The following is a 27,839-nucleotide window of genomic DNA, read 5'->3' as shown; positions in this document are numbered from 1 at the left end:
TTTAACGCTATTTGACAACAGTTTCGGCCGTAGCCAAGACAGCCATTATAAAGACATGTAGGCTGATTGAATGGACAACACCTGTCCTGTGAAAGCACACCTGAGTGTGATTACAATGACATCATAGCATCAGTCATGCAGTAATAGGCATTTAGACAGTAGATTAATCAAAACATTGATGTCACAGGTAGGCTGTATACCATAATATATCATGAATCTATGTGAATAAATAGATTTATATAAATAGTAGCCTAATCACAGCCTAATGCATAGAGATAAATCCTGAAACAAGAAGAAAAAAGAAGAAAAGTCCATACAGTATATATATAAGGGTTTGTGGACTAACACACAATCTGACCAACTCTAAATTGTGTGTCAGCTGTTTCATCCATCTTGTTTTTCTTCAATCTGCATTGAAAATCTCATTCGGCACTACATTTCCTCCCAACTAGAACTACCGTATTCCTCCGCTAAACGCCTAAAAGATGGCTGAACTACATCACCAAATAGTCAGAATGTGGGTAACCCAATAACATAAAGTTGATCTAAATTACACGCCTCTAAAACATAGAAATACAAGGTGTAAATATTTGAAGTTTTATTGAAACTGGAACATTAATCCAAACAAATATAAACCAGTAGTACAATCTCCTGTCTTGACATGACAAAATAACACAAGTATAATAGTAATCATAATACATTTGTTTTATGGTAGCGTCAAATCTAAGTGCTTCATTTCATTTCATTTCATTTCATTCAATAAACAAAAACAGGAGAACGGACGACAAAACAAAATAACCAAGGCAAACATAAAACAGAACAGAGGAATAAAAAGTGGCTGCTCATTTGACCTAGTATATGGACACTTGTTTCACAGTTAAAGTCCAAATATTAAAATATGAAATACAGTATCAGGCCTTTGTTGAACGTATTATGACCCTACCAGATTATTGTGCCAGTGTTTGGGAGTCTGGGGCACATTCACAACCTTATTCTCTATGGACTGCAATTGTAAGGCTTGCAAAAGACTGATGCAAACAAAACTGTCTAAATATTGTTCAGTCTGTAGGCAGCCTGTCAATCTGGAGACGATCATGTTTAATACTGTATCCTTGGTATCATTGTCCATTTGTCAGATTAAGCTATGGCAGACAGACAGACAGAGTGACAGACAGACAGAGTGACAGACAGACAGACAGACAGACAGACAGACAGACAGACAGACAGACAGACAGACAGACAGACAGAGTGACAGACAGACAGAGTGACAGACAGACAGACAGACAGACAGACAGACAGAGTGACAGACAGACAGATCTGGCAGACAGACAGAGTGACAGCCAGAGTGACAGAGAGACAGACAGACAGAGTGACAGACAGACAGATCTGGCAGACAGACAGAGTGACAGACAGACAGACAGACAGACAGAGCTAATAAAGAGAGCTGTTATAAGAGAAATAACACTGCAGACTCATAGAGCTGCTAAACCCTCTCTGATCATGTAAAACACAAAGGTTTTGACCCTTCTGTTCTGTTTCCCATCCAGTGGTCAACCTTTCTTTGCTTTATTATCAGAAACCATACAGTCTCACTTTGACAGTGCCACCGTGTGTGTGTGTGTGTGTGTGTGTGTGTGTGTGTGTGTGTGTGTGTGTGTGTGTGTGTGTGTCTGTCTGTCTGTCTGTCTGTCTGGGTCTGTATTTTAAACTGTTGAGATCAAATAACAATGAGGCCAGGAATATCCTTTGTTTTTTGTTTTTACAAGAACCTCGGCCCTTCTGTCTGGATAATGAAAATAAATGTGTCAGTCATGTAAACAGGAGTATTATTATATGGGCAGTTGTCAGTTTATGCATGATGTAAATGGCTGCCTTAAACAGACAACTGCTTTACTCACAGTTGTGCTCATATAGAGACGTCTGGGAACGCCCACAAAAAACGGCTGGCGCGCGAGTGGGGTAAAACCGCCCATATATCTCAATGGGCTGACTCACCAAAAGACGGTGCTGCAGCTCTAAACTAAAGGTTTGGGGGTTCTAGAGCAGAACACAAGACGTCTGCTCAGATGTGCGTTTACTGCGGTGGTTAAAGCCCCGATCGTGTCTGCCTGGGCTGGGCTATCAGCTAAATTCTAACTTTGCTGAATGGATAGAACGGGGGCTTTTACCCCACCCTGACCACGCCCCCAGCCAGGCTGAGCCAGCTAAACCAGCGTCTATGACGGGACGTGGCCTCAACTCATAAACAGCCAAATATGTCTAACTGAACTAACTTTTTAATCAATTGCCTAAATTAGAGAAACTTATAAGCAACTGACAAAATAACAACTGCTCTTCCTCTCTCTGCCTCTCCTTTGTCCATTCATCTCAGAAGTCATGCTCGGTGGTGACATCAGCAGTGATGTCATCATCCAGTCCTTCATCAGCCGGGTTGGGCGGGGCCATTTCCATGGTGATGGGCGGGGCATTACCTGCAGTCAGAACAGAGTTAAAGGAACATTTAGATCATTTGACAATTTACTTGCTGCTAACAAATTAACAGTTCTTATATAGACTCTGCCCATTCAGAAATTGGAAATTAGTTTCCGATGGTTTAAGGCTTAATATCACTGTCGGACAACCACCATTTTGTTCCTTGAAAACATCCAATGAAAGCTGACAGAATAAGCTATAGATATATGATTTGTGTATGGTGTTTGAGGCAGGTCTTCCTCTACTAAAGAAGGGAACACAAGCCTCATTTGCCAATAGCAAGAAGCTATTTAGAAGTCGTTTGTTAGTTAAGTAGATTGTGCTTTGATAAGAGCTAAATGGGTCCTATATCTTCCACCCGGCGCTAAAGCACACAACGTGTCATTGGTAGTAAAGTGAACCTTGACCTTGAGTTTCCAACCGACAGAGTTGTCAATTTCAGGTGTAGGACTACAGATCGTCTAGCCTAGAGGGTCTCTTACCTCTACGCCTGCAATATAGAGACAGAATTAGGAGAGTTGAGATGAAGTAAGGGCAGAACACCACTAGGTGGCACACCAGTCTGTCACTAGGCATGAGGGGAGCTGGTGGAGGTGGCAGAACTGTGGCAGTGGGCGGAGCTAAGGAGAGAAGCACACAGAGAGAAAATCTACTGAAACACACATTCACAATACATTGTCAGTTTAAAATGTATTGTATTCAGAAGTCTGAAGTTTGATTATTTTAAACACACAATGCTTCATGGAATTCAGCTGTTAACTCCATGCAGGAAATTAGATTTTAGAGTTTATTTATTTGTACATGTGAAGGGCTTATAAAAAGTCCTACCTCAAAAGGAAAAAATTATGAAAATATCAACATGAGATGACTATATTACATCAAAAGAGAACAAACACAAATAAATAAATAAATAAATAAATAAATAAATAAATAAATAAATAAATAAATAAATAAATAAATAAATAAATAGATAAATTGAGGTATTGGCATAATAAAAAATAAAGCTAATATTTGTGTTGAGAAAGTATTGATGTCAGAGTAACTTCCTCACCTCTCACAGCCAGCCAGCTGAGTGGAGACTCTCCATGACCAGAGACGTGACACTTGTAGAAACCTTCATCAGACATGGAAACATGGTGGATGGTCATCTGTCCTGGCTCGGTCCTGATGAGGTGGCCATCTTTATAGAAATCAGCTGGGAGGGTGGAGGCAAAGTTATTGTCGCTAATGAAAACAAACAAAATAACAAAAACTAGGTGTGGGGAAAAAACGTTTTAGTTAACTCAAATAAAAACCTGACAAATACCCCATATTACAAAACAAGACTAAAACCAACAGTGAACGTTTCTGAACCTAATAAAAACTGAACTAAAACCAAGTGTTAAAAAACAACTAAACTAAACGTAACTAGCAAACCGGATTAAAAAAAACAAAAACAAATTAAAACTAACCTGGAATTGAAAACAAAAAGTCTAAATGACATAGAAATAAAAACTAATGAAAAATGCAAAACTAATTTATAATTATAGCTGCTGCGCAGCAATGGGTCGTGGCCGAGCACTGACAGAGATAGATGTTCACGTCATTTTTTTGCAAGTCCAAGTCAAGTCTCAAGTCTTTGAGCTAGACTCCAAGTCAAGTCTCAAGTCTTTTAGCTATAGTCTAATCTGCTGCCTGCAATCCAGTCTGCTTAGAACACTGCCATTAGTGACAGGGCTGGGGCAGAAGTAAGGCTGCAGCAGGTTAAGTACGTGGCAGTTGAACAGAGGGGCGGAGAGAGTAGGGACAGTGGAGCTAGTGGGCAGAGAGAGAGAGAGATACTGAAACATTGCTTATTTATACTTTGGCATAATGACATGCACCGATGACATCACAATAGCAAGTATGACATCACCGATGACATCATAGCAACAATGACATCACCCACCCAGTCTGCTCAGCCAGGAAGGATGAGATCACTGATGACATCATTGCTCGAGTGACATCACATCATTACTTACTTTTTTATTGTTTGTCTTTTTATATGCTCTTTTATGTCATGATTTGTCATATATGTGTCTATGTTTTAAGCTCTTGCACCCCAATCCCAATGTAGTTCCGACTGCAAATGGTAAATAAACTGACTCTGACTCTGAATTAGGGCAATTAAGATGCTCTTTAGGCTATACATGGGGGCAGAATTCAACATTTTGATGCACTGTGGGCTCAATTTTTGACGGTCGCTGTAGCGCCACCATTAGGACTATTGGCGCCACATTCGCGTCAAAGAAGTTTGACATGGGACTGCACCTTTGTGCAAAGTTTAGTTTATTTTCATGCAGGGGAAGTCCAACTTGCTAGAAGAAGAAGAAGAAGAATACAGGCAAATATAAAAAGTGGCCCTGCCGCTTCGCTGGCCCGGCCACTAATAACCTTGGTTGGAGGAGGCAGTCCTGGTTGTACAGTTCAGAGTGACATCATCTCCCTCCATCACAGGAAGGACAGGACTCTGCAGGATCACATGACCATCTGAACACAGAGACATGACATCATTTAATCTATTTACCAGCCCGCTCTCTTCAATCTGTGCCCAAGACTACAAGTACAGTAACAGGACTTTACACTTTCAAATTGCGTGCAGTGAATACACCAAAGAGTTGGGAGCTATAACCAGGAAGAGGCGTGGCATTCAAATAGACCGGACGTGGTGGACGTGGGAATAAGAGATGCGTTCTAACATTTTCAAATTGGTCGTGTTGCAGGGGCTTTTATTGTGAAAGTTATACGACAGGAAAACAGATGTTCTAATTCTGACTAGCTTTACACTCGTGTTGCTCGACAAGCGTATCTCCTGCTCACAAAATACACAGTTGGCGTATTAGTCTCTCCCCATACTCAAATATGACGCTGAATCGCTGCACTCCGCATAAATGAGTCTGTGCCACTTTGCAGCCCCCACTGCTGTTTTGAGTGTGGAACATTTGAATGACTGACAGGTCGTAGCACCAATAAGAGAGTGGTTCATTTTCAAAAGTCAACAGAGTCAGGTTGGGTGGGTGCGACTGATCGATAAAGTCGTTACTGATTGGTGACCCCAGGATTTTGGGGGAACCAATCAGAAGCCAGGATCCCAACAGCAGTTTGGAGTGAGCAGTGTCCAAGACCCAGAGACAGATCTGCAGCATGCAATAACGTAATGTATCAGCATAAGAACTCATGGGTACGGTGGTGCAGTGGTAAGCGCTGTCGCCTCACAGCTCGAAGGTCCTGGGTTCGATTCCCACCTGGGACGTTGTGAACGCTGAAGGAATGCGTGCCCGTCCGCATGTCCTCGAGTGCCCACCGTCCGGGTCGTCAAAAGGGCCTTTCTGTGTGGAGTTTGCATGTTCTCCCGTGCCTCCCGGGGGTTTCCTTCATATAGGAACCCCCTTCACCAAAACATGCAATATCCTGGTTGCTAATGTGGTTCCCCCTCTGGTCGTTAAGGGCGCCTGTTCGGAGGGAGGGGAACTGGTTGGAATAGCGTGAACCTCCCACGTGCTATGTCCTACCGGTGAAGCTTCCCCTGTCAGGTGAAAAGAAGCGGCTGGCTAACTGCCCATGTCTCGGAGGAAGCATAGTTTCGGCTCTCCCCAGATCGGCAGAGGGTGGAGTAGCAACCAGGATAAATAAATTAAATTAGCACTAATGGGGGATAAAAATGGGATTTAAAAAATCGGGGGGGGGGGGGGACTCATGGGTCTGAGACCATTGGTGTATCACTATTTGAAAGTGTAAAGTCATGTTATTATTTTGTACACATGGTAAGATCAGGTTGCATTTACAGACAGTTTCATCAATACAAGGATCACTAATTTAATGTTCTAGTCTTTTTAAACAATCCCTTTTCACACATAGAATAGGCTAGATATAGGTAAATAGACAGACAGACAGACAGACAGATAGATAGATAGATAGATAGACAGACAGACAGACAGACAGACAGACAGACAGACAGATAGATAGATAGATAGATAGATAGATAGATAGACAGACAGACAGACAGACAGACAGACAGACAGACAGATAGATAGATAGATAGACAGACAGACAGACAGACAGACAGACAGACAGATACGTTCTTCAATTATCTGGAGGATCGGGGTTGAATCTGCAGGGTTATGGAAAAAACATCAAACATGCACGATTGCGCAACAATAGCTGACTGTAAAAGTGAGTTAATTGCTAGAATGGATGGGCTGGTGGGACGGGGAGGAGTGATTGTTTGGGTTTAGTGACGGTTGGTTGGTTGGTTCAGGCCAATCAGAGGCAGTCGTCCCTCCAGCTGATCCATTGTAGCACCAACTTTCTTAGGAGTTCGAGGCAGATGGGGGGAAATGGCAGTGTGGTCTACAACCTTTGAGGGGTGGAGATATGCTCATTACCTCACACCTCAGGCGATGTTGCGGAGTAACGCAAAAGTAATGTAACGAGTAGTGTAATGAATTACTTTCTCCACGGAGTAATTAAGTAACATAAGGCATTGTTTTTTTTTAAGCAATGTGAAATGTGTAATATATTACTTTTTTGAGTAACGACCCCCAACACTGGACATATGACAATAATATGGTCTTACCAGTGACAGTGATGTTGACTGTGTCGCTTTTGTCTCCCTCGCTAGACTGACACCAGTAAACTCCACTGTCTTTTGGGACTGTGTAAGCGATGCTGCAGGAAAAACGTGATGACATCCCCCAGTAATCTCCACACTCAGACAGTATTCCTGTGGTTGTTGTCCTCCACACCGTCCGTCCAGCAGAGCTGTGGTCCTCACAGCTCAGAGAGACAAACTTTCTATGAAAGAACTGAGATCTGCTGGGACTCACAGCCAGAGAGGCTGGAGAGAGGCAGCAGGAAGGACAAATTATTGGTTATAACTGCAATTTCTGAACTCACTTCCCATTTATTTAGCCTAGGAAGTAAAGATAAGAGGGCCTTCCAGTTCCCCCTCAGGAGGCCATGTCACAAGTCTTCAGCGTTGGCAGGATCAGAGTGCGTATAAGCACCATTGCATTTCCCTTTGGTAGTTTCAGTTCAGTTTTATTTTGTGGCAGTTGTTACTTTCCTGGATTGAATAAAACTTGATATAAGAGCAATCTGACGTTGAGGCATTTTCAAGCCCTTTTTTGTCAATTGAGGAAGCATTGGATACTGACTTGGCCAGTCAGAATGAGTACGAAGCTGTGTAGTTTAGCTCTTTGAAACATGATGTATGTTTTAAAGCAGGGATTCCCAAAACTTTTCCATCCCAAGGCCCCCAAATAGCATTAGCCTTTGGCCACGGCCCCCATATTGCAATATGTCTTTAAAAACCCATTGAACCCATTGAAATCACTTCCATACTACCTCAGAATATATTTCCTTACTTTTATTCAGGTAATAACCTAATAATTACATTTGTATCTCAAATCTTTTCTTTTCTGTTTTCCATTATAAAAATTGTTGTGAGGTCTCCAGACCATAGTTCAAGAAGAAGGCCACTCACGCATAATCCGATCATCCCCTGACGACAGTCAAGTTCTAGCATAACGTGGTCAGTCAAAAGTCCTAGTATGACGTCTGCTATGACGTCAAATATGACGTCAGTTAATCCTCATATATAGCAAGGGTTCTACGTCACCTCTCTCTCTCTGGCCGATCATAGCAGCAGCAGCTCACGGCAGTCCATCTCCCTTGAAGCCGGCCTCCGAAGCGTTGTTTTGCACCATATCTGCAGACCGAATCAGCACCCCCAAGTCCTCTCTACCCGTGGACAATCGCGGATCTCTCAACGCTCCCCACTCCCGGTTGTCGGATCCCGAGCCAGAACAGTCCAGGGCAGCGACGGCAGCTCAAACAACGATACCCTGTTCCGGGTCGGCACGGAGCGCATTGGCCTTCCGAGACGGCCGGGCCGCAGGCTGCCAACGCGGGGCGCTCCACTGCGAGGGGCCGCCGTGAGACGCCACGTTCTACGCTGTCTTGCACGTCGTCAATCTTTCCTTGCTATCTCCATTCACGGAGCAAATCGGCTCAAGCAAAGCGGCCAATTCCCTCCAGCCAGGAGTCCGCCCCAAGTCAACAACAGACTTTCAGACTGACAATCAGTGACTAACATTTTCGTCCAGCAAGCAGCTGCATGCAGCCCCACTATTCTTCATCAGACGGGTGTCTAGGCGTCCAAGCATCCAGGCTTCCGCACCGCGATCATCGCGTCCCCAGGCTCTACCAAGGACGGGGCTGACGACCACAGCTCACCAAGCATACCCCGGAGGACCAGCCACCCGTGGACGCGAAAGGACCCATGAGAGGAAAGTATCATTACTTCAGTATTTAAACGGGCAATCTACCAGTCCAGTAAAATTCAGACGTATTCATCTATTTAACACTCCGTCCGCCCGCAACGGCCCGCCTCACCAAACAGAAATACCGACGCCTAAGCGGAAATCAGTGTTGCCAGATGGCAAATGTTGAATTATCGTACCAGAGGGTCAAAATTATCGTTTTTGGAGTGAAACTATCGTACGCCCCCTCCCCAGCGCGGCGCGGGGGATTTTGGGATCGTTGATCGCTCATCGTACGGAGGTCGAAATTATCGTACACATACGATAATTATCGTACGTCTGGCAACGCTGGCGGAAATCGCTTTCTGGCAAATGGCCAGCGGGAGTCACAATTTAATAATAATAATAATAATAATAATAATAATAATAATAATAACCACGCAAGGGGCCATTCTAACACCCCTGGCCCATGGAGCTCGATGAGCGGGAGAAGCCGAAGAGAGAGGAGGAGGGCAGACGCGAGGGCGAGGAGGCTCAGGGAGGCAAGAGAGAGAAGTAGAGGAGAAAAGGCAAAACTAGCTTTCATGAACGCGGCCTACAGAAAGGGCTGTAGATTCTTCCTAAGCGAGATGGGGATCACCTGCAGGGACGGAATTAGGAGAAACTTTCCCCTTTGGATGTCCATAGGCACATCTTCTTTCCTGATTGAAATGATCCCAGGATGCGGAGAAAGCGAGGAAGAGCAGCTAGAGGCGAAGCACCAGGCGGAGATCGAATTGGACCTTATCGCCGAGGCAATGGCGAGCTGGGACACGCCAGAAATCGAACTCGTTTATTACGTGGCGGTCCCTGTTCCCAAGGAGGACAGAACCTTAACGGCCTGGTGCCTATGCGCTTTCCTAATGTTGCTGGGGGTCGGGGAGGAGGAAATGGAGGACGAAATGAAAGAGGCGTGGACAATGGGGGATGTACACGGCATCTGTGTACTATAAAGAGAGGTACCACCCTGGCCGACCTAAAGTTTCCATGTGGGGTTAGAAATCACGCAGACGGCGTAGGGAATGCTGACGTCTTTTCCGTGTCAAGCTACCCGGCCTTAATACACCACTTCCTGTGCTCAACGAATTTCAAAGTAAAATGCCTCCGGCATTTCTTCAGAAGCAGAATCAGAATGACTCTAATGATCCCCGAAGGGAAATTGGGACAAGTTACAGTAGCTCGCTCACAGAACACACATAGCTTAAAATAAAATAAACAGTAGTAAATGCAATGCAAATGCAGTAGTAAGCAATAAGCAGAAAAAACACAACATAGCATAGAATAACTAGTAAATGCGCTAGAAGCAAAAATAAGTGGAATGTCTAAGTAGCAAAATACAAAATACGTCAGGCAAGTATACATTCCGTGTCAATTACCATTATTGCACCCTGGACTATATTAAATGCAGGGGCTAAAATGCAGTCCAGCTGAGAGATCTAGACGGAAGCGAGGGGGTGCGATGGCTGCGGAGCCATCAAGGTGCTGGGAGGATCTGCATCACACGAGTGTTGTCCGGCTCTGCCTCTTAGTAGCAAACCAGAGCGGTGATCTGGCTTAGCCCCTACCTACCCACGGAATCGAAGAAGGCACTGGGCGGGAGGGGGCTGACCGCCTCATTGTCTCTAACCGCTGCGGGGGTAGGCACGTCGGTGCCCTCGCCCAACTCATGTGTCCCTCTTCGGAGGGTGCTGGGAGGGCAGGGATTCTCAACGGTGCAGCTTCCCTCATCCACCTCGCTGCAAGCACTAACACAACAAGAGGAGATAGACAAAGAGTAGATAGACACCCTACTAACAGGCGGTGAAACCATCGCTTTCTCTCACTTGTTTATTAACCAGTTTCTTTATATCTCATGCATTAAGCACTACATTTCAGCTGCTGCCGCCAGAATGAACCGTTCGCCCCATGGACCTTTCAGTCTGCCCAGAGTGGCAGATGGTTGCCATCTGATGACATCATCACCGGCCGTCACCGCCCCGGACCGGCCCCTCGGCTCCCCCGTTCCTCATCGCACCCTGTCACCACATGACAAGATCCTGGTTCACCCTGCACCTCAAGCAGACGCTCCAGCAATGCAACCTCCCGACGAAGAACTACTCCAATCGGCGAGCATGGCAACGAACAGTGTCCCAGACTTTAAAATGTCTCGTTGGTGGTGGCTCCCCGTAAGCATGGCGCCCAGTAAGGCGCAGTAAATTCCCCGGCTCATTTTTGGGGGGGATAGAGAAAGAGAGAGTCGGAGAAAGTCAGGGTAGTCGCGCCAAGGCGGCCAAGTAGGCCAAGCCGGGAAGCGCCAAGTCAAACATTAGTGTACCAAGATCAAAGGCCCGACCGAGTTGGGAGCGCCAGCCGCAAATAGCTTGTAAGTCGCTAAAAAGGTCGAAGGCCGGAAAAGTACAATCGCGAAGCGCCAAGGCGGCCAGGTGAGCCAAGCTGGGAAGCGCTATCGCGAGGTGCCTGACCGAGTTGGGAGCGCCAGCCGCAAATAGCTTGTAAGTCGCTAAAAAGGTCGAAGGCCGGAAAAGTACAATCGCGAAGCGCCAAGGCGGCCAGGTAGGCCAAGCTGGGAAGCGCTATCGCGAGGTGCCCGACCGAGTTGGGAGCGCCAGCCGCAAATAGCTGTAAGTCGCTAAAAAGGTCGAAGGCAGGAAAAGCAAGATCGAAGGCCCGACCAAGTTGGGAGCGCCAGCCGCAAATAGCTGTAAGTCGCTAAAAAGGTCGAAGGCCGGAAAAGTGCAATCAACTACTGGCGCCTGCAGATCTCAATTAACCTCCGGTAATCAGATCTTCCTTTTGGGGGATCTTCTAGCCTATGCAGGTGCCCTCCTCTTGCCTCAAGAGCAGCGCCACTGGCCAATGGAGTCAAGCGCCAAAGTATTTGCCATGCATGCCGATTGCTAAATAAAGTTTGTCTAATCCTACCAACTGGCCTCTCCTGATTGAAGTGAGGTCTCCAGACCATAGTTCAAGAAGAAGGCCACTCACGCATAATCCGATCATCCCCTGACGACAGTCAAGTTCTAGCATAACGTGGTCAGTCAAAAGTCCTAGTATGACGTCTGCTATGACGTCAAATATGACGTCAGTTAATCCTCATATATAGCAAGGGTTCTACGTCACCTCTCTCTCTCTGGCCGATCATAGCAGCAGCAGCTCACGGCAGTCCATCTCCCTTGAAGCCGGCCTCCGAAGCGTTGTTTTGCCCCACCCACCTCCCCATTTGCCCCACCCACCTCCCCAGTCCGCCACCAACGAGTCTTGACTCCTGATCCCCCACGGGGGGGGATCTTCTAGCCTATGCAGGTGCCCTCCTCTTGCCTCAAGAGCAGCGCCACTGGCCAATGGAGTCAAGCGCCAAAGTATTTGCCATGCATGCCGATTGCTAAATAAAGTTTGTCTAATCCTACCAACTGGCCTCTCCTGATTGAACCACAGTCAGACTACTGACCACACCAGGGGGAAATGACAATGAATGTGATGATGTTTTGACTGGCAGGCGGTTAGACAGATGGGCGTGGCAAATATGATTTTTATGTGGAAGGAAATTATTCAATTATATTTGTTAACACTACACTAAATATATTATAAAATATAATAAAACATATATTTATTTATTTTACTGTAGTAACTGAATCATTTCCTTCCCCATAAAGATGTATTTTTAAGCACGCAACTATTGAAACACTTTTTTTTTTTTTATATACACATATAAACATCTAGAGATCATATTTTAAAGCTTAAATTCAGATTTGGTGTCTTTTCAGGATGTGGCAGGAGAAACTAGAGAGAGTCACTCTTACTCTTACACAGTCTCTGTCAGTGTCACTTCTCACCCTAACTCCTAAACTCTCTCCAAAAACTATTATGCTATCCAAAACACACACGCTCTCTAAAAGGGTTTCCTACAAAGGCCCATTGTAACATCACAAGTTAGGTTAAGTTAAGTTATCCTTTATTTATTCCCATGGGGAAATTCATCCTCTGCATTTGACCCATCCTCTACTTGGAACCTTTCTAGAACTTGGAGCAGTGGGCAGCCATAGTGCAGCGCCCGCCGCCCGAGAACCAACTCCAGTTCTTTTTGCCAGTACCTTGGTCAGGGCACTGACAGGAGTATTAACCCTAACATACATGTCTTTGACAGGAGCCTTAACCCTAACATACATGTCTTTGATGGTGGGAGGAAACCGGAGCACCCGGAGAAAACCCACATGAACATGGGGAGAACATGCAAACTCCACACAGAAAGGACCTGGGACAGACCGGGGTTAGAACCCTGGACCTTCTTGCCGTAGTGCTAACCACTGAGCCACGGTGCCGTCTTTTTTTTTTTTTTAAGAGAGAGTTTGTACCAACCTTGTGTGGGTCTGCAGCACAGCAACACGGTCAACACTGAAGAGAAATGAGACTCAGGTTGGTTTGAGGTTTTGCACGCAGTCAGACAAGACTACTGAGAAAACAAAGACTTCACTCCCACATCCCAGGTGGTTTCATAAACAGCTCTGACCCCAGACTAATACCTTTTTTACATCAAAAGTCCCACTAATACACCTTATTTTGTTACCCAGGAAAGCAGCAGCAGCAGCAGCAGCATCGCCTTTTACTCCACTCAAAGTTAATTTATAAAGCACATTTGAAAACAACCGCAGTTGACCAAAGTGCTGTACAGGTCAATAAAAAGGCAGACACAATAAATGCAATAAAGCAGAAAAAACATATCATAGTATACAGTACAACACAATACCACAATATACAACACAATGCAAAGGACCATAAGAGCTTTCGGGGAGTCCAGCTCAACCTGAGTTGAAAGCCAGGGAGAAAAAGTGAGTCTTCAAAGAAGACTTAAAAATTGGTTGGTTTGAAGTTTTACACACCGTCAGACAACTCAGAAACTCAGAGGTCTAGTATGTGGAAAACATTGGTTATATCTTCCATCATTCAGATAAATTGTATTTTGTGTTAGACGAAGATACGGTAAGATAGATAGATCTAAATATAATTTAGATCTATATATAATGTTAAAGAATGATTTCTCTACACAGGATGTAGATACAGGATGAACACATGAGGGGTTTTCTACATTGGCTGCACCTGTAGCTCTATAGGACTCAACAAGTACTGGACTGATGTGTGCCTTTCAGAAAGTGATTGACTGACCTTCTAATCCCATGTGGTCTCATAAACAGCTCTGACTAATAACTTATAATTCTTTCAACAAGATTAAATAAAGACCAAGATAAGATTCTACTCCAGGAAACGACAGCTTCAACTCTGATGAACGGGACACAATCAATTTTGAACGTGTTAAAGTTAACGCACGCACGCACGCCACACACACACACACACACACACACACACACACACACACACACACACACACACACACACACACACACACACACACACACACACATTAGATTCTACTTACAGAGCAGCCATTGTAGCGATGTGACCTCCATCGTACAGTTTGGTGATATGAGATCAACAGTGAATCTCACCAGTTCACATGTCCACCCCAATGCATCTTTTTCACACTTACGCCCTCTGGCAGGATGTACAAAAGTGTGAAATGCAGGACCCCTTCCTCCACAAACACACACATATACACCCCCCCCTCACACACACACACACACACACACACACACACACACACACACACACACACACACACACACACACACACACACACACACACACACACACACACACACACACACACACACACACACACAGGAAAGTCCCTGCATGGTGTTGCGGTCTTTCTTCAGTACCAAGCGGGGGAACAGACGCCTGCCACACTCACAGTACACAGAGAGAGGACGCATTAACCACAAGCAACAAAAGAACAAGTTTCATTTTCCATGTGACGGCTTTGTGCAGCACGCACACATACAACACAAGATGACAAATACGATTTTTAAACAGCAAATAACACAATCTATAAAGATACATGTAAATAAGAATAGAGCAAATGGGGTATACACTATACTAGGCTATATTCTGTAGGCATAAAACAAGACAATTATCATCAGATCCAATTAAATAGAAATGTCAGTATGAATTATGAAAGAATAAGCATTATGGCTTGTGTAATGTAGTAAAGAGAAAGAGGAAAAGAAAATAATACTACATTCCAAAGATGTACAAATTAATGTAGTATATTTTTTTCCCCCAAAGCAGCCATGTTGGACTTTTGTCACACTTGGGTGATGGAAAACTCTACAGTCTGACTACATTTTTTACTGTATATATTTTTCACCCATTTTCAACCCAGTTGTACTTGGCCAACTGACCAGAAGAGGCAGCACAGCGACCTCCCACCCGCAGACACCCAATGGTGTCTGTAGGAACGTCTGACCAAACCGGAAGTACCACTGCCGGGAATTGCCCCCTGGTCTCCGTGGTGGTGGTGGTAGGCAAGTACTTTTACCTCTACACACTAGGCCAGAGAAAAGAGGATTCCCGCGCACACTGTCCTTTACTTGCAATACACTTTATTAATACAACTTTCGGTCCTTAGACCTTCATCAGGTACCTTTTACCTGATGAAGGTCGAAGGACCGAAACGATGTTGACCGAAACGTTGTTGACCGAAACCGGGTTTAAGAGGCTTCGGGGTTCAGTTGCAGTTGCACATCAGTCGTTGAACTGGTTGAAGACCTTTGGTTCTGACGGAGAGTCTGAACACACACACACACACACACACACACACACACACACACACACACACACACACACACACACACACACACACACACTTAAAACATCTGGAAGAATTGGAACAGCAATAAAGGGCTTTCAGGTGATGCCCCCCACTTAGCCCATTGATACCTGATGCAGTATTTGTGTGTGTATCCCTTTAAGACCGTGTCACACGGTTCGCGGCCTTAAAGGGATACACACACAAATGAGGGATATACACGCAAATGCTGCATCAGGTATCAATGGGTTAAGAGTTTGGTGAAGTTAGTACACTAATGGCTCATTTCCACCACATATAACAGCACAGTACAGCTCTACTCGACCTGGTCTTACACGTCTCTACTTGATATAGACTCTGTTTCCATAGCAAGTTTACTTGTCTCCACCCACACCTGGTCGTCATAGCGACCGCATATCTGCCCTCCGCCCATAGCCGAAGTAGGCTATAGCGTATAACGTTAAAATTAAAAACGACCAAAACTAGCGCGACTCAACCCCGACTCAACCCGGGCTGGCTAGGTTTTTGATCGGTGGAATGAGACAAAAAAGCGAGACGAGCTAGGTGGGGCCGCATTGATACCAGCGGTGGAAATGGGCCATAAAGGGGTTTTCACACTACATGTTCTTAGCCTGGGGCTATCTAAGCCCCGGGCTAAGAGTAGGGCTAAGATAGCTCCAGGCTAACTTAGCCCCTTTTCACACACGCATTGTTAACCCAGGTTCAGGTCGATTGTTTCCTTGGCCCCGTCTCTGTCCCCATTTCACACTGGCAACTTTTAGCCCTGTGTTTGTTTAGATGGAAAGTCGCTCCAGAGCAGGACTTAGCCCACTTTGGAGTGGGCCAGGATTGTGCGAGTGTGAAAGCTTTCTTAGCCCTGGGCTAACAGCTCTCTTAGCCCCAGGCTAAGAGACTGACTGACTTAACCCCGGCTAAATGTAGTGTGAAAAGTATAGTATATATGTATGTATGTATGTATGTATGTATGTATGTATGTATGTAAAATGCTATAACCTTTGTTTGCTAATGATACTGCATTCTATGTATGTAATGTATGCCTAATATACAATCAGCTGTTTGGTAATGTGATGTAAGTGATAAGGTGTTCCTCCATGATGAAGGCACACCTACTTGGTAGCAGGTTTGTCATAAAAATGTATATTTCTATATGAAGAGGACATCTACCTCTCTTGTTGGGTGGTTTGATGGTGATTTGACCATAAGCAATATCTCAGATTCCTTTCACTGCTGAGTAGACTGGATCTGGAACACAGTCTGCAATATATGACAGTAATAATAATTACTGCCCCTAGGCTCTGGAATAGCCTGCCCTGGCACATTAGATCTGCTCAGACCCTAGAGATCTTTAAGTCTTCTTTGAAGACTCACTTTTTCTCCCTGGCTTTCAACTCAGGTTGAGCTGGACTCCCGAAAGCTCTTATGGTAAAAAAGGTATTAGTCTGGGGTCAGAACGGTTTATGAGACCACATGGGATGTGGGAGTAAAGTCTTTGTTTTCTCAGAAGTCTTGTCTGACTGCGTGCAAAACCTCAAACCAACCTGAGTCTCATTTATCTTCAGTGCTGACCATGTTGCTGGGATTTGGAGAGTTGAGGAGTTTAGTGAGAACTGACACTGATGTGGAGGCAGAGACTCTCTCTCCACTTACAGATGCAGCGATGTTCGATTGGCTCGACTGCCTGCCAGGCCAGCCAAGGACCTTGGCAGGTTAATCGTGCATTCCTTCATAACTGGGAACTGGTAATCTTATGGTTCAAAGGTCATGAGCTGGGACGGTGACGTCACCAGAGCTGGTATTTCCCAATCAAAACTCATAGTGCAATTATCTTTGCAGAGAAGACACTCTAGTCTAGCTCCTACCCACACTCTCCAAAACACTCCTCCCCACATTTAGCACATACAACAATCTTACTTCTATACTATAGAAGTTACATACTAAGACCAAACTTCCAACAGTTTTTAACAAGGCAATAGCTGACCAAATGAGCTACATGTAACACGCTGAACATGATCTAGACATTAAATCAACCAGATGGATCAGTGATGACATGATCACTTCAGTCAGAAACAGCAGGAGGGCTTTTCTTTTAGAAAAGGTCAAACATTGAAATGATGTTAACAGTTTTACATCAAGTTAAAACTGAACATATTGTGGGATTGTTCCGGTTTTTCAGACGTCTGTCTGATCAAGTCCCTCTAAAGCCAAAACTGTCTAAGGTTACTAATCCCACATCTAGAATGCATTTTGGACAACAATGCCATTTATTGATGTAGATGTTTTCACCATGGAGCAATGAGGAAGCTTCAAGTAGGCTGTGGGTTTGACCCCAGAGAACAGTCTCTTTGTCCATTAGGCCTGTTCCCTCCTCAACTGAAGACACATTGAACAGGACCTGATTCTCTCTGAGGTCACAACACCTTCTTATGACAACAACTGCTCACTGAAACACTTCTCAAAATGACATCATTTGTTACATATTAGCTTTATCATGACATCAAAATACAGATTTCAAACATTTAAAACTGGGTAATAATTACAAAAAAAGCATACTTTTAGGTTCTCAACAAACATGGCTGACATTTTCCAAATGTAAACTTTTCAACTTTAACTTTGCTCTGCTTTCCTTTCTCTGTGCTTTTAATTGTCTCCATCCATCCAGCTTTGATTCCTTCCTTGTCATAAACTGGGAAGGAGAGTTCAGACGAGTCCACACTTATGTCTTCATTTGGAAACTGCTATAGAAACTGACAGAATCGTATAGTTTCTTTGTTCATCACCACAAAGCAGGGGAGGGAGGTGGGAGGAGACAAGGAAAGGACAGAAGGAAAGGATAGAACGACACATAGTTCCATGATCCCCTTCCTAAGTGCTTGTGTGAGCCGGGCAGTGAGACAGTGTTTTGTATTTCTTTATTATTTCCTTTGCAGTGCTTTACTTACAAGCATGTGTAGGTTTTGTTTGCAGTGTTTAACACATTCACTGCCAACAGTTTTTTTTTTTACTGTAGGTAGCTTCTGCCAAGTTTTTTTTTTGAGGATTCTGGCTCATATTTCAAGAGCCGAGGATTATTTTCTGCTAGGATTTTGTGAATACAAAATATCTCAAAAGAACTAATACAATGTGTGCTTTCTCTGTCTAAAAGAGTTAGTTTGTAGAGTTAGTAGTTATGTAAGCATTAGCAGTTGAATACAGCATGGTTTCAGCGTCTGAAAATTTAAGCTGAGATAAATGGCTTTTTGTGAAATTCGATAGAACAGTCACTTTAACCATTTATTTTTCGCATCAGTAAGACGTCAGACATCTAAACAATAGTTTTGAACAGTAATTTCCTCCATAACAGCAGGAAACCCCCCTCTCCTTCAAACTCCTCCCTCCGTGTGTGTTCTCCTCCTGCTGCAGCGGGCGTGTCACAAGCAAGTTTCTGCTGCCTGGCTGCTGCCTGGCTGCCCCTCGTCGGGCGAGTCTGGATGGGCTCGCTCGTTTCTTGGGGTTTCGGTTGAGAGCTTTGATGAAGCTTTTGCGATTCTGGGCTTATTTATGCTGCGTGTTTCAAAGTGTGCACCCAGTCTATTTTTGGAACCCCCCACCGTTGTGCGCCACCGTTGTGCGCCAGCGCGAAAGCGTTTTCGCCAAACCATTCTACAGTATGAGAATGGTTTCCTCGCGCTTTCCCCTGCAGTTTTGGCTCGGCTTTTTCTACTCTGGAGAGCACTGTCGCCACTTATTGGGTCAGTGGAATGGGTTGTACACTTTCGGTGGCTCCCATATTTATATAGGAGATGTAAAAGGGTTAGATCCACGTCCCACCGTCAAAAAAAAAAAAAAAAATTTTGGACGAGATATCTCGTCCACGGCAGTCAACCGTTGGTTTCTGCTTGACAAGATATCTCGTCCACGGGAGTGAACGTGTTAATTATTTTTGGGTTGTTTTGTTGTGTTTCCTTTTGAATTTATGCATGCTCTTATTGTCTAGACTTGTTTTTTTGTTAATTGTCTCAAGCTTGACCATGGCTACACACCTGTTGCCCATTTGGCATCAATTACCACCAATCTGTGCTGAGTGAAACACACCTGTGCAAGGGAGATGGACAGTGCAGGTGGCCTATTAGAAAAAAGAGAGAGCTGAGCCAACCAATTGGCTGGCTCCAGAGGCGGGACTTAACCTGTTGGTTGAGAGTATATAAACTGTTGATACAGGAACACACAGGAGACAGTGACTGACAGTGGAGCACACCAGACCAGCAGAACCCAGCAGCAGCAGCAGCAGCAGCAGCAGCAGCCAACTTGGCCAGAGGAACGGACGAGAAGCAGTGGGGCAGACCTGGACCAGACCCAGCCTTGAGACACCGCTCGCTAGCGGCCAGCAGAGGGAGAGAGTCAAATCTCTCCCTTCCGTGTAAGTCTCAGTCTATTCTGGTGTTTCTTGTACCTGTGGTATTGCGGAGTAATAGAGAGCCGCAGGGATGACGTATTTTTGTCGTCAGAACGCGGAAGTCCCGGACTTCCTGGTTCTTCACTGTTTCTGTCTATGGGATTTTTGAATGGGTTTTTGCCGCGATGCTTCTAATAATCTCTCTGGGCAAGGCTGGCTTAATGAAACGCAAACCAGAGTTCAGTCGGATAATCTTCACACATGAGGACCACTTCCATGAGTTTTGTAGCGTAAATGCGAGCCCTAGAAGTAAAAAGCTTGAGCTAAGCTAATCCAGAACTACACACAGTACATAGGCTTCCACGTCACGTCAGCGCTCAACTGGACTGTTGTTGTGTGCGCTGCTGTGCACTAATTACCCCGGGCTGAACGGGCTGAACCAGGTGAGGGAAAGAGAATTTCCGTGTTCGTCCTTTGAAGTGGTGACGTTATTGACATATATAATATCCCATCGACTCAACAGTGTAGTCTCATTTAGCTGTTTGCTAGCTAGCCGCCCTATTAACGGCACGTAAAAGCTTAAAAACTCATAAAAGTGGTCCTCGTGTGTGAAGATCACTCAGCTCAGATCACATCACAGGAGTCATGACTCCTCCTCTATCATGGCGGCAGCTGCAACAGCAGCAGCCTGTGTGCTCGCAGCGGCGTCCAACAAGCCTATTATTGAGCTTTTTAAATATTTTTTGCACCTTGATTTTAATCACAGCCACGGTAAAAAACTTGCGACCAACACTTCTACATCAGAAGATAGTTGATGAATCCATGGAGAACTTTCCGACGTTCTACCTTTCCGATGACAGTACGACAAGCAACAAACACTTTGGCTATGGACTTGTGGCAACGTATGACTCTTTACTACGGCGTAAATGGCGGCCCCTCATTGCAAAGGGAAGTGGAGATAGCAGACACATTACTTCCATCTGTCTGCTGATTTCGGGCGACATCCATCCGTGCCCAGGCCCCCCCTTAGCAAAAAGAAGTATACTTCAAGTTTATTTTATTAAGTAAACTTAAGTAAAGACCAAGTGTACTTTTATGCAAGTATACTTATATACCCAAGTATACTTTATGCACCAAGTATACTAATATCAATATACTAGTAGTATACTCCAAGTGTACTTGCCTAATACTTCTAGAACTTAATTGGCCCAATTCAGTATACTTTATGCACCAAGTATACTAATATAAATATACTAGTAGTATACTCCAAGTGTACTTGCCTAATACTTCTTGACACTAAATTGGCACTAAATCGGCCTAATTCAGTATACTAGTAGTATACTAAGTAAGTATACTACTAGTATACTTTAAGTTTAAGGAAAAAGTACGATCGAACTCAGGGCCCCTTCCTTTCAGCAGATTGTCCTGTGTCTTATCCACTTGGCTATCCGTTCAGCTGAGTAAAGTAGTGAATGTTGACCATACCACTATATGTGTATCTGTCTCTATTCTAACACTATAGGTCGGATTGGGCTGAAAATTTGCATGGAGGTGGGTTATGATCTGGGGAAGGTCATGAGCAGATTGGAAAGTCCTGGAATCACCTGGAAAGTCCTGGGAAATCCTGGAAACGACCTGGAAAACACCTCATGCCCACAGCCCAGTTCGGATTGGGCTGAAATTTTGCATGGAGGGGGGTAGTGATCTGGGGAAGGTCATGGGCATGTCATCAAGTCCTGGGACCACCTGGAAAGACCTGGAAAATCCTGGAAAACACCTGGAAAACACCTTACGCCCACACCCCAGGACGGATTGGGCTGAAATTTTGCATGGCGGGGTGTTAGGATCTGGGGAAGGTCATGGGTCCATCACCAAGTCCTTGAACCACCTGGAAAGTCCTGGAAAATCCTGGAAACCACCTGGAAAATACTTCACATCCACACCCCAGGTCAGATTGGGCTGAAATCTTGCATGGCAGGGGGTTATGATCCGGAGAAGGTCATGGGCACTTCATCAAGTCCTGGAACCACTTGGAAAGTCCTGGAAAACACCTGACACCCACATCCCAGGTGGCATTGTACTGAATATTTGCATGGCGGTGGGTTGTGATCAGGGGATGGTCATAGGCAGGTTGTGTACTTCTGGAAACCATGTCTGGACACCACCATAATTTCCAGCGAAGCAAAAGTCACAGTTGTATTGCTTTAATTGTGCCTATAAAAGGGAGCATGGGCTCTGTTTGTCTGTTTGTTTCTCTGTTTCAATTGTCCCTCTGATGATTTCATTCATGAATTAATGTCTATGACATCATCACTGATGATGTCACATATGATGTTGAGCAATTGTGTGCTGAGTGACATCACTCAAGCACTCCATATATTCTGGTAGCCTTAGCAGCCAGTATACATCAAGTCTGCTACTCTCATATATGGGAGAATTGTCAATAAAACCAGCCAAATGTGTATGGTGTATACTACCTCAAAGAAACCGATATGTCTGAAAAAGTATTTAATCGGCTATAATCTATCGACTATAAGGGACCACATGGAAATAAGCCTCTGGGATTTATTGTGATATCCTGATTTTTCCATTTTATATGCAGAACTGCTGTAGCCTACTTCAAATAAAACAAATCAACTACAAGCCAAGTATACTTATAATTTCTGTATAAGGCAAGAATACTTATTTATACTTTTCTTGTGTGTATCTCAATCACAAGTTTAAGTACAAGTACAAGCCAAGTATACTTAGACTTTTCTGTATACTGTGTAAGTACACTTAAGTATAAGTATACTTAAGTGTAAGTATACTGGCCCCTATCGTTGCATCGGCGCAGTTTCTAGGCCGAGCGGCAGGCGCAGATCAAAGCAGTGGGCGTGGAAAGGCGCACTTGATATCGTCGTGCTGGCGCTAGATGCAGCCCAAAGCATTACAACCACGCCTTTTAGGCGTAAAATTATGCACCGTCATGCTCATTGGATAAGTGCAATAAACGAATCGCACGCTTGCCTTTTTAGCTCCAATTCCAGTGATCCCGCAAAACCAGACGAAAGCCAAACGCTCTGCCCCCCCCCCCCCCCCTCCCTTCATCCAGCCTGTCTGTCTGCATTATAGGCTATTATTCCATATTATTATGCTTCTCAAACCAATCTAACTGCAGTTTCAATACTGCAAGCATGTAAATACGCTACACAAGCAAGATCAAAGTGAAAATAATGTTCTATGCATCAGCTAGAAAAATATAGCCTATTAGATTGGTGAAAGTTTGTCCAGAAAGATATCATTTTCTCTCGCCTGCTGCAGGAAGGATGATGCACATAAATATACCCTACATTATGTCAAGTCATTGCATAAATGTGTTTTTAAAAGTTATTGGATGGACATCACAGTATAGCAGATGCCATTAGAAGCGCGTTCCGAAGCGCGTTCCGCTGTTACTTCTCTAAATCACGTTAACTCGACAAGGGATATATATAGGCCCAGGAGGACATATATGTTTCACATAGGGTGGTGTTTTCATTTCGAGGTTTTATTTGGTCCAATATTGAAATGTTGACAATGGCAGGCTGTGTTACCATTACACATTAATTTAGAACTACCTTTTATATCTATTTTGGCTCATTTGGTGGCTATTTAGTAGCGAAATGAAGAAACACAATGCATGCTGGGAACTCAGAGAGAGAGAGAGAGAAGGGTGACAGAGAAGAAGCAGTGAAGGCAGAGAATAGGCCTGCTTTTCAAAAGCGCAAAGCGCTAAATGTAGGCCAGCTCCCAAGATATTACTAGGCTGGTATTTAGCGCCGACACGCCCACTTTGGGACTGCGCCACGCCCATTCGGCCTAAAGCGCATTTGGCAGCCTAAAGCCTATTGCTATCTTGCCGAAACAGGCGCAAGGCACGTTTTTTTGCGGTTAAGGCCCGTAATAGCGCCGATGGCCTGTGGGAGAATAGAGCCCACTGTGTGCTGTGTAAGTGCACTTAAGTATAAGTATACTTAGGTGTAAGTATACTTAAGTATAAGTATACTTGGGTGTAAGTATACTTGGGTGTAAGTATACTTGGGTGTAAGTATACTTGGGTGTAAGTATACTGTGTACTGTGTAAGTATACTTAAGTATAAGTATACTTAGGTGTAAGTATACTTAAGTATAAGTATACTTGGGTGTAAGTATACTTGGGTGTAAGTATACTTGGGTGTAAGTATACTGTGTACTGTGTAAGTATACTTAAGTATAAGTATACTTAAATGTAAGTATACTTGATAATGTGTAAGTACACTTAAGTATAAGTATACTCAAGTGTAAGTATACTTAAGTAACATTTTTATAAGTATATATTTGATAAGTATATACAAAGTAAACTGAAAGTATACTCTCTCATTTTAAGTTTAAAAGAAGTATACTAAAGTATACTAATTGTACACTTGTATAAACTTCTTTTTGCTAAGGGCACACCGTATACCGGAGGTACGGAGGCTAATAACAACTACCGCTCAATCCAACAAATAGCCTGGCTCCCTCAACAGTCAGTAGCTAACATATTAGCATGGCTTCACTTACCTCCACCGGTCTTCAGGTGGTTAAGTGGAATAGAACCCGCCGGAGGTAATCTCTTCCACCCTACCTCGTCCCAAAACTCCATGGAGGGTCCATCGGGCAGCCAGCCGTATCTTCCCTCCAATCCGTGGCAGTTCAGGGGAGTCGATCCAGGTGAGCGTCCGCATCGGAGCGTGCTGCAGTGTGGTTACAACGAGCGCCCGCAGCCAGGTAGGCCGCTAGCTAGGCTGCTAGGTAGGCCTACCGGGCCCCCACGGCTCTCGGCAGACCATCCGTCATCTATAACACGGGATCGGGCTGGGCCGCCGCGACCCATGGCTGAACATCCGACAACTACGGCTGACCATCCGACAACTTTAACACGGTCGCGGGCTGGGCCCCCGTCGTGGGCTGGGCCCCCGCGGCCGGCGGCTGATCACCCGGTTAGAGCCTTCATCGAGCTATCACCTGGCGATAGCTTAGCAGCGCCAGCCACATCCGACACGGCAGACTATCCGACAGCTACAACACGGACGCGGGCTGGGCCCCCGCGGCCGGCGGCAGACCATCTGGCTAGAGCCTGCATCGAGCTATCATCTGGTGATGGCTTAGCAGCGCCTGGCCATCCGGCCGCCACAACACGGTTGCGGGCTGGGCCCCCGCGGCCTATGATCGGCCACCCGGTCTCTACAAGTGAACACCAGCGAACACTAGCGAAGCACAGGGACTTGGCTACCTCTACGCGAGGCAGAAGGACTCTGAATACGGCCTCCTACCTGTCTCCCCAACCAGCAACCTTTTCAACCCACACAGCTACTAAGGTAAATCCCAGAAATCCGGTCCTCAAAAAACACAGCAGAATCAAAATGTTTCAGACTCTAAATCACACAGAATTGTATGGGACCCTCGTAGTAAACCAAAGGACCTGTTATGCGGACATTTAAATATCAGAAGCATCGGAAACAAATATGAGCAGGTTGAACATTTACTATGTAATTCTAATATTGACTGTTTTGGGATCTCGGAATCTTGGTTGAAACCTTCATCTGCTGCAACCCTCTCTACCATGCCTGGGTATCACGTGTTTAGGAAGGATAGGGAAAAAGGCAAAGGTGGAGGCGTACTATTATATGTAAAGAACAGCTTAACTTGCAGACAGTTAGAATTGCCAGCGAACATTATGTTTGACTGTGTTGGTGTAATAATCAGTCTATCACACGAAATGTCTTTTATTTTATTTTGCCTGTATCGACACCCTAGTGCCAAAGTTGAGTTCTATGACCATCTAAAAACCATGTTGAATTCATGCGATTCCAACAAAGAGATTATTTTATTAGGTGACTTTAACGTTAACTGGGATGATAAAAGAGACAGAAGTAACCTCAAACGAACCACAGAGTACCACAATCTAGTGCAACTCATAGAGAAACCTACCAGAATAACAAACTCTTCCCAGACTAGGATTGATTTAGTATTCCCTAACAAACCAGACAGAATCCCTAAGACCTTTAATTTTCTGACGGGCCTATCGGACCATAATTGTATTTTTTTCTCAAGAAAGCTTACCAAGCTGAGGTTCGTAAATTCTCATAGAGGTACACCCCACACAGCTTATAATGTTATCCCCAAGAACCAGACACAGAATCTCAATGCTGCATTGAAAACTGTAGACTGGATGGAAATTCTGTCCTCCACCAATATAGACTCTAACTGTGATTCCTTTGATAACAAACTCAAGGAGGTGATGTCCTCTTTTGCCAGTAGAGGGAGCCGTAGGACCAAGGAAGGTGGCAGCTTACCATGGTTAGATAACCACTGTAGAACTCTAATAAAATCTAGAGATCAGCTGCTCAAACAAAGCCTGCATTCCAGGTTGTCTACCGACAGGCAAAAATTCCCTCATGCGCGTAACAAAGCTACACAAGCTATAGACCCCTTATACAGCTTGTCAACATTGAGCTGCGCGCGCAACGTGTAGGCAGAAAGCAGTAAGCTTTGCATAGACAGACAGCAAAAACTCTGTCAAAGCCCCGCTGTCAGGACTGCTCTATGCCCATCTGCAACACACAGTTATATTTTAGTTTTAAAATGCAGTTCTCGGCTTACTACCACAGCTTATCGCCTGGTGATAAGCAATGTTATGCATCGAAATTAACGTTGTTTAATGGGACATGTCTTACAGACCCATACGCACTGGCGCTGTCAATTGGCCAAGCCTAGTGGCCGGCAATACATATCGTGCATTCCTTTATAACTGGGGATAGCGTAGATAATTATTCTGTAACTTGCAAAGATATATTGTTATGTTGATAATGCACACAATTCAATGACATTATGTAACGTTACTTGGTCGTTAACTAACCGAGCGATGTGGCTGAGCAGCCTACAGCTACAGGCAGCTTACCTGATTATGAAGAGCACTACAAAGTCGGGCATTTTTAATGATGTCCTCGTTCCAATCAGTTCAACTTAATAATGACATTATTTAACGTTACTTGGTCGTTAACTAACCTAGCGATGTGGCTGAGCAGCCTACAGTTTCAGTTCAGGCAGCTTACCTGATTATGAAGAGCACTGCAAAGTCGGGCATTTTTAACGATTTCCTCTTTCGGCTTGCAACCAACAGGATAGTAAGGCACTTGAACTAGAACTAAACGGTGTCCTGGTAAAGGATCCCACGGCAGTGGGAAACTCTTTTAATAATTATTTCATAGACAGTGTTTCAGAGATCACAACCTCTTTTAGTCCTTCTACCATCCTACCATGTCAATTAGATAAGGATAAACCAATTTTCCAGATTATTTCTATTACAGAAGCTGATGTCTTAAAGATCACTGGTGCCCTCAAAGGCTCCAAAGCTAGGGATGTACATGGGATTGATACCAACTTTGTGAAAACGCACATCAATGCCTTAGCTCCACCCATCACCATCATGGTCAATCAGTCAATCAGTCAAAATTCAGTTCCATCATCATGGAAAGTAGCTACCGTGGCACCCATTTTTAAATCCAGGTCCAAAACGCTTGTGGCCAATTATCGGACTATAAGCATCCTGCCAATCATCTCTAAGATCGCGGAGAAATGGATTGCGAGCCAATTGATTTCACATCTTGACAATAGCCCCTCCATGTTACATCCAATGCAGTTTGGATTCCGGGCTAACCACTCCACTGAAACAGCGAACTGCCTTTTCACTGAACGGGTTAAGTGCCTTTTAGATAAAAATCCATGTGTAGGAACTGTATTTCTTGACCTCAAGAAGGCTTTCGACACTGTCAACCATCAGGTTCTACTATCTAAACTCTCTTATTTCAATTTCTCAGCGGATGCTTTGTTATGGTTCAAGTCATATCTTTCAAACAGAACACAGTGTGTTTCTGTTGATGGTGTTAAATCTACTTACCTTAACAATCAT

The 27,839-nt window shown here is 44.5% G+C and overlaps 1 protein-coding gene across 1 annotated transcript; it reads right to left on the bottom strand.

Moving 5' to 3' along the window:
* Positions 1-654: 654 nt before the first annotated feature.
* Positions 655-27,839, bottom strand: LOC310779466 (uncharacterized protein; the record flags this gene model as incomplete). The annotated part of the gene is made up of 8 exons (XM_083639998.1): positions 655-2,471; positions 2,955-3,092; positions 3,524-3,667; positions 4,885-4,980; positions 7,067-7,259; positions 10,420-10,537; positions 13,149-13,159; positions 27,828-27,839. The coding sequence occupies 8 exons, from the start codon at positions 27,837-27,839 to the stop codon at positions 2,368-2,370; spliced, it is 816 nt and encodes a 271-aa protein (XP_083496124.1). The 3' UTR covers positions 655-2,367.

This window comes from Poromitra crassiceps, assembly GCF_964638095.1.
Source record: "Poromitra crassiceps genome assembly, chromosome: 7".
Taxonomy (NCBI): Eukaryota; Metazoa; Chordata; class Actinopteri; order Beryciformes; family Melamphaidae; genus Poromitra; species Poromitra crassiceps.
The sequence above is the reverse complement of the archived record's forward strand: the minus strand, read 5'-3'. Positions and strand labels throughout refer to the sequence as shown.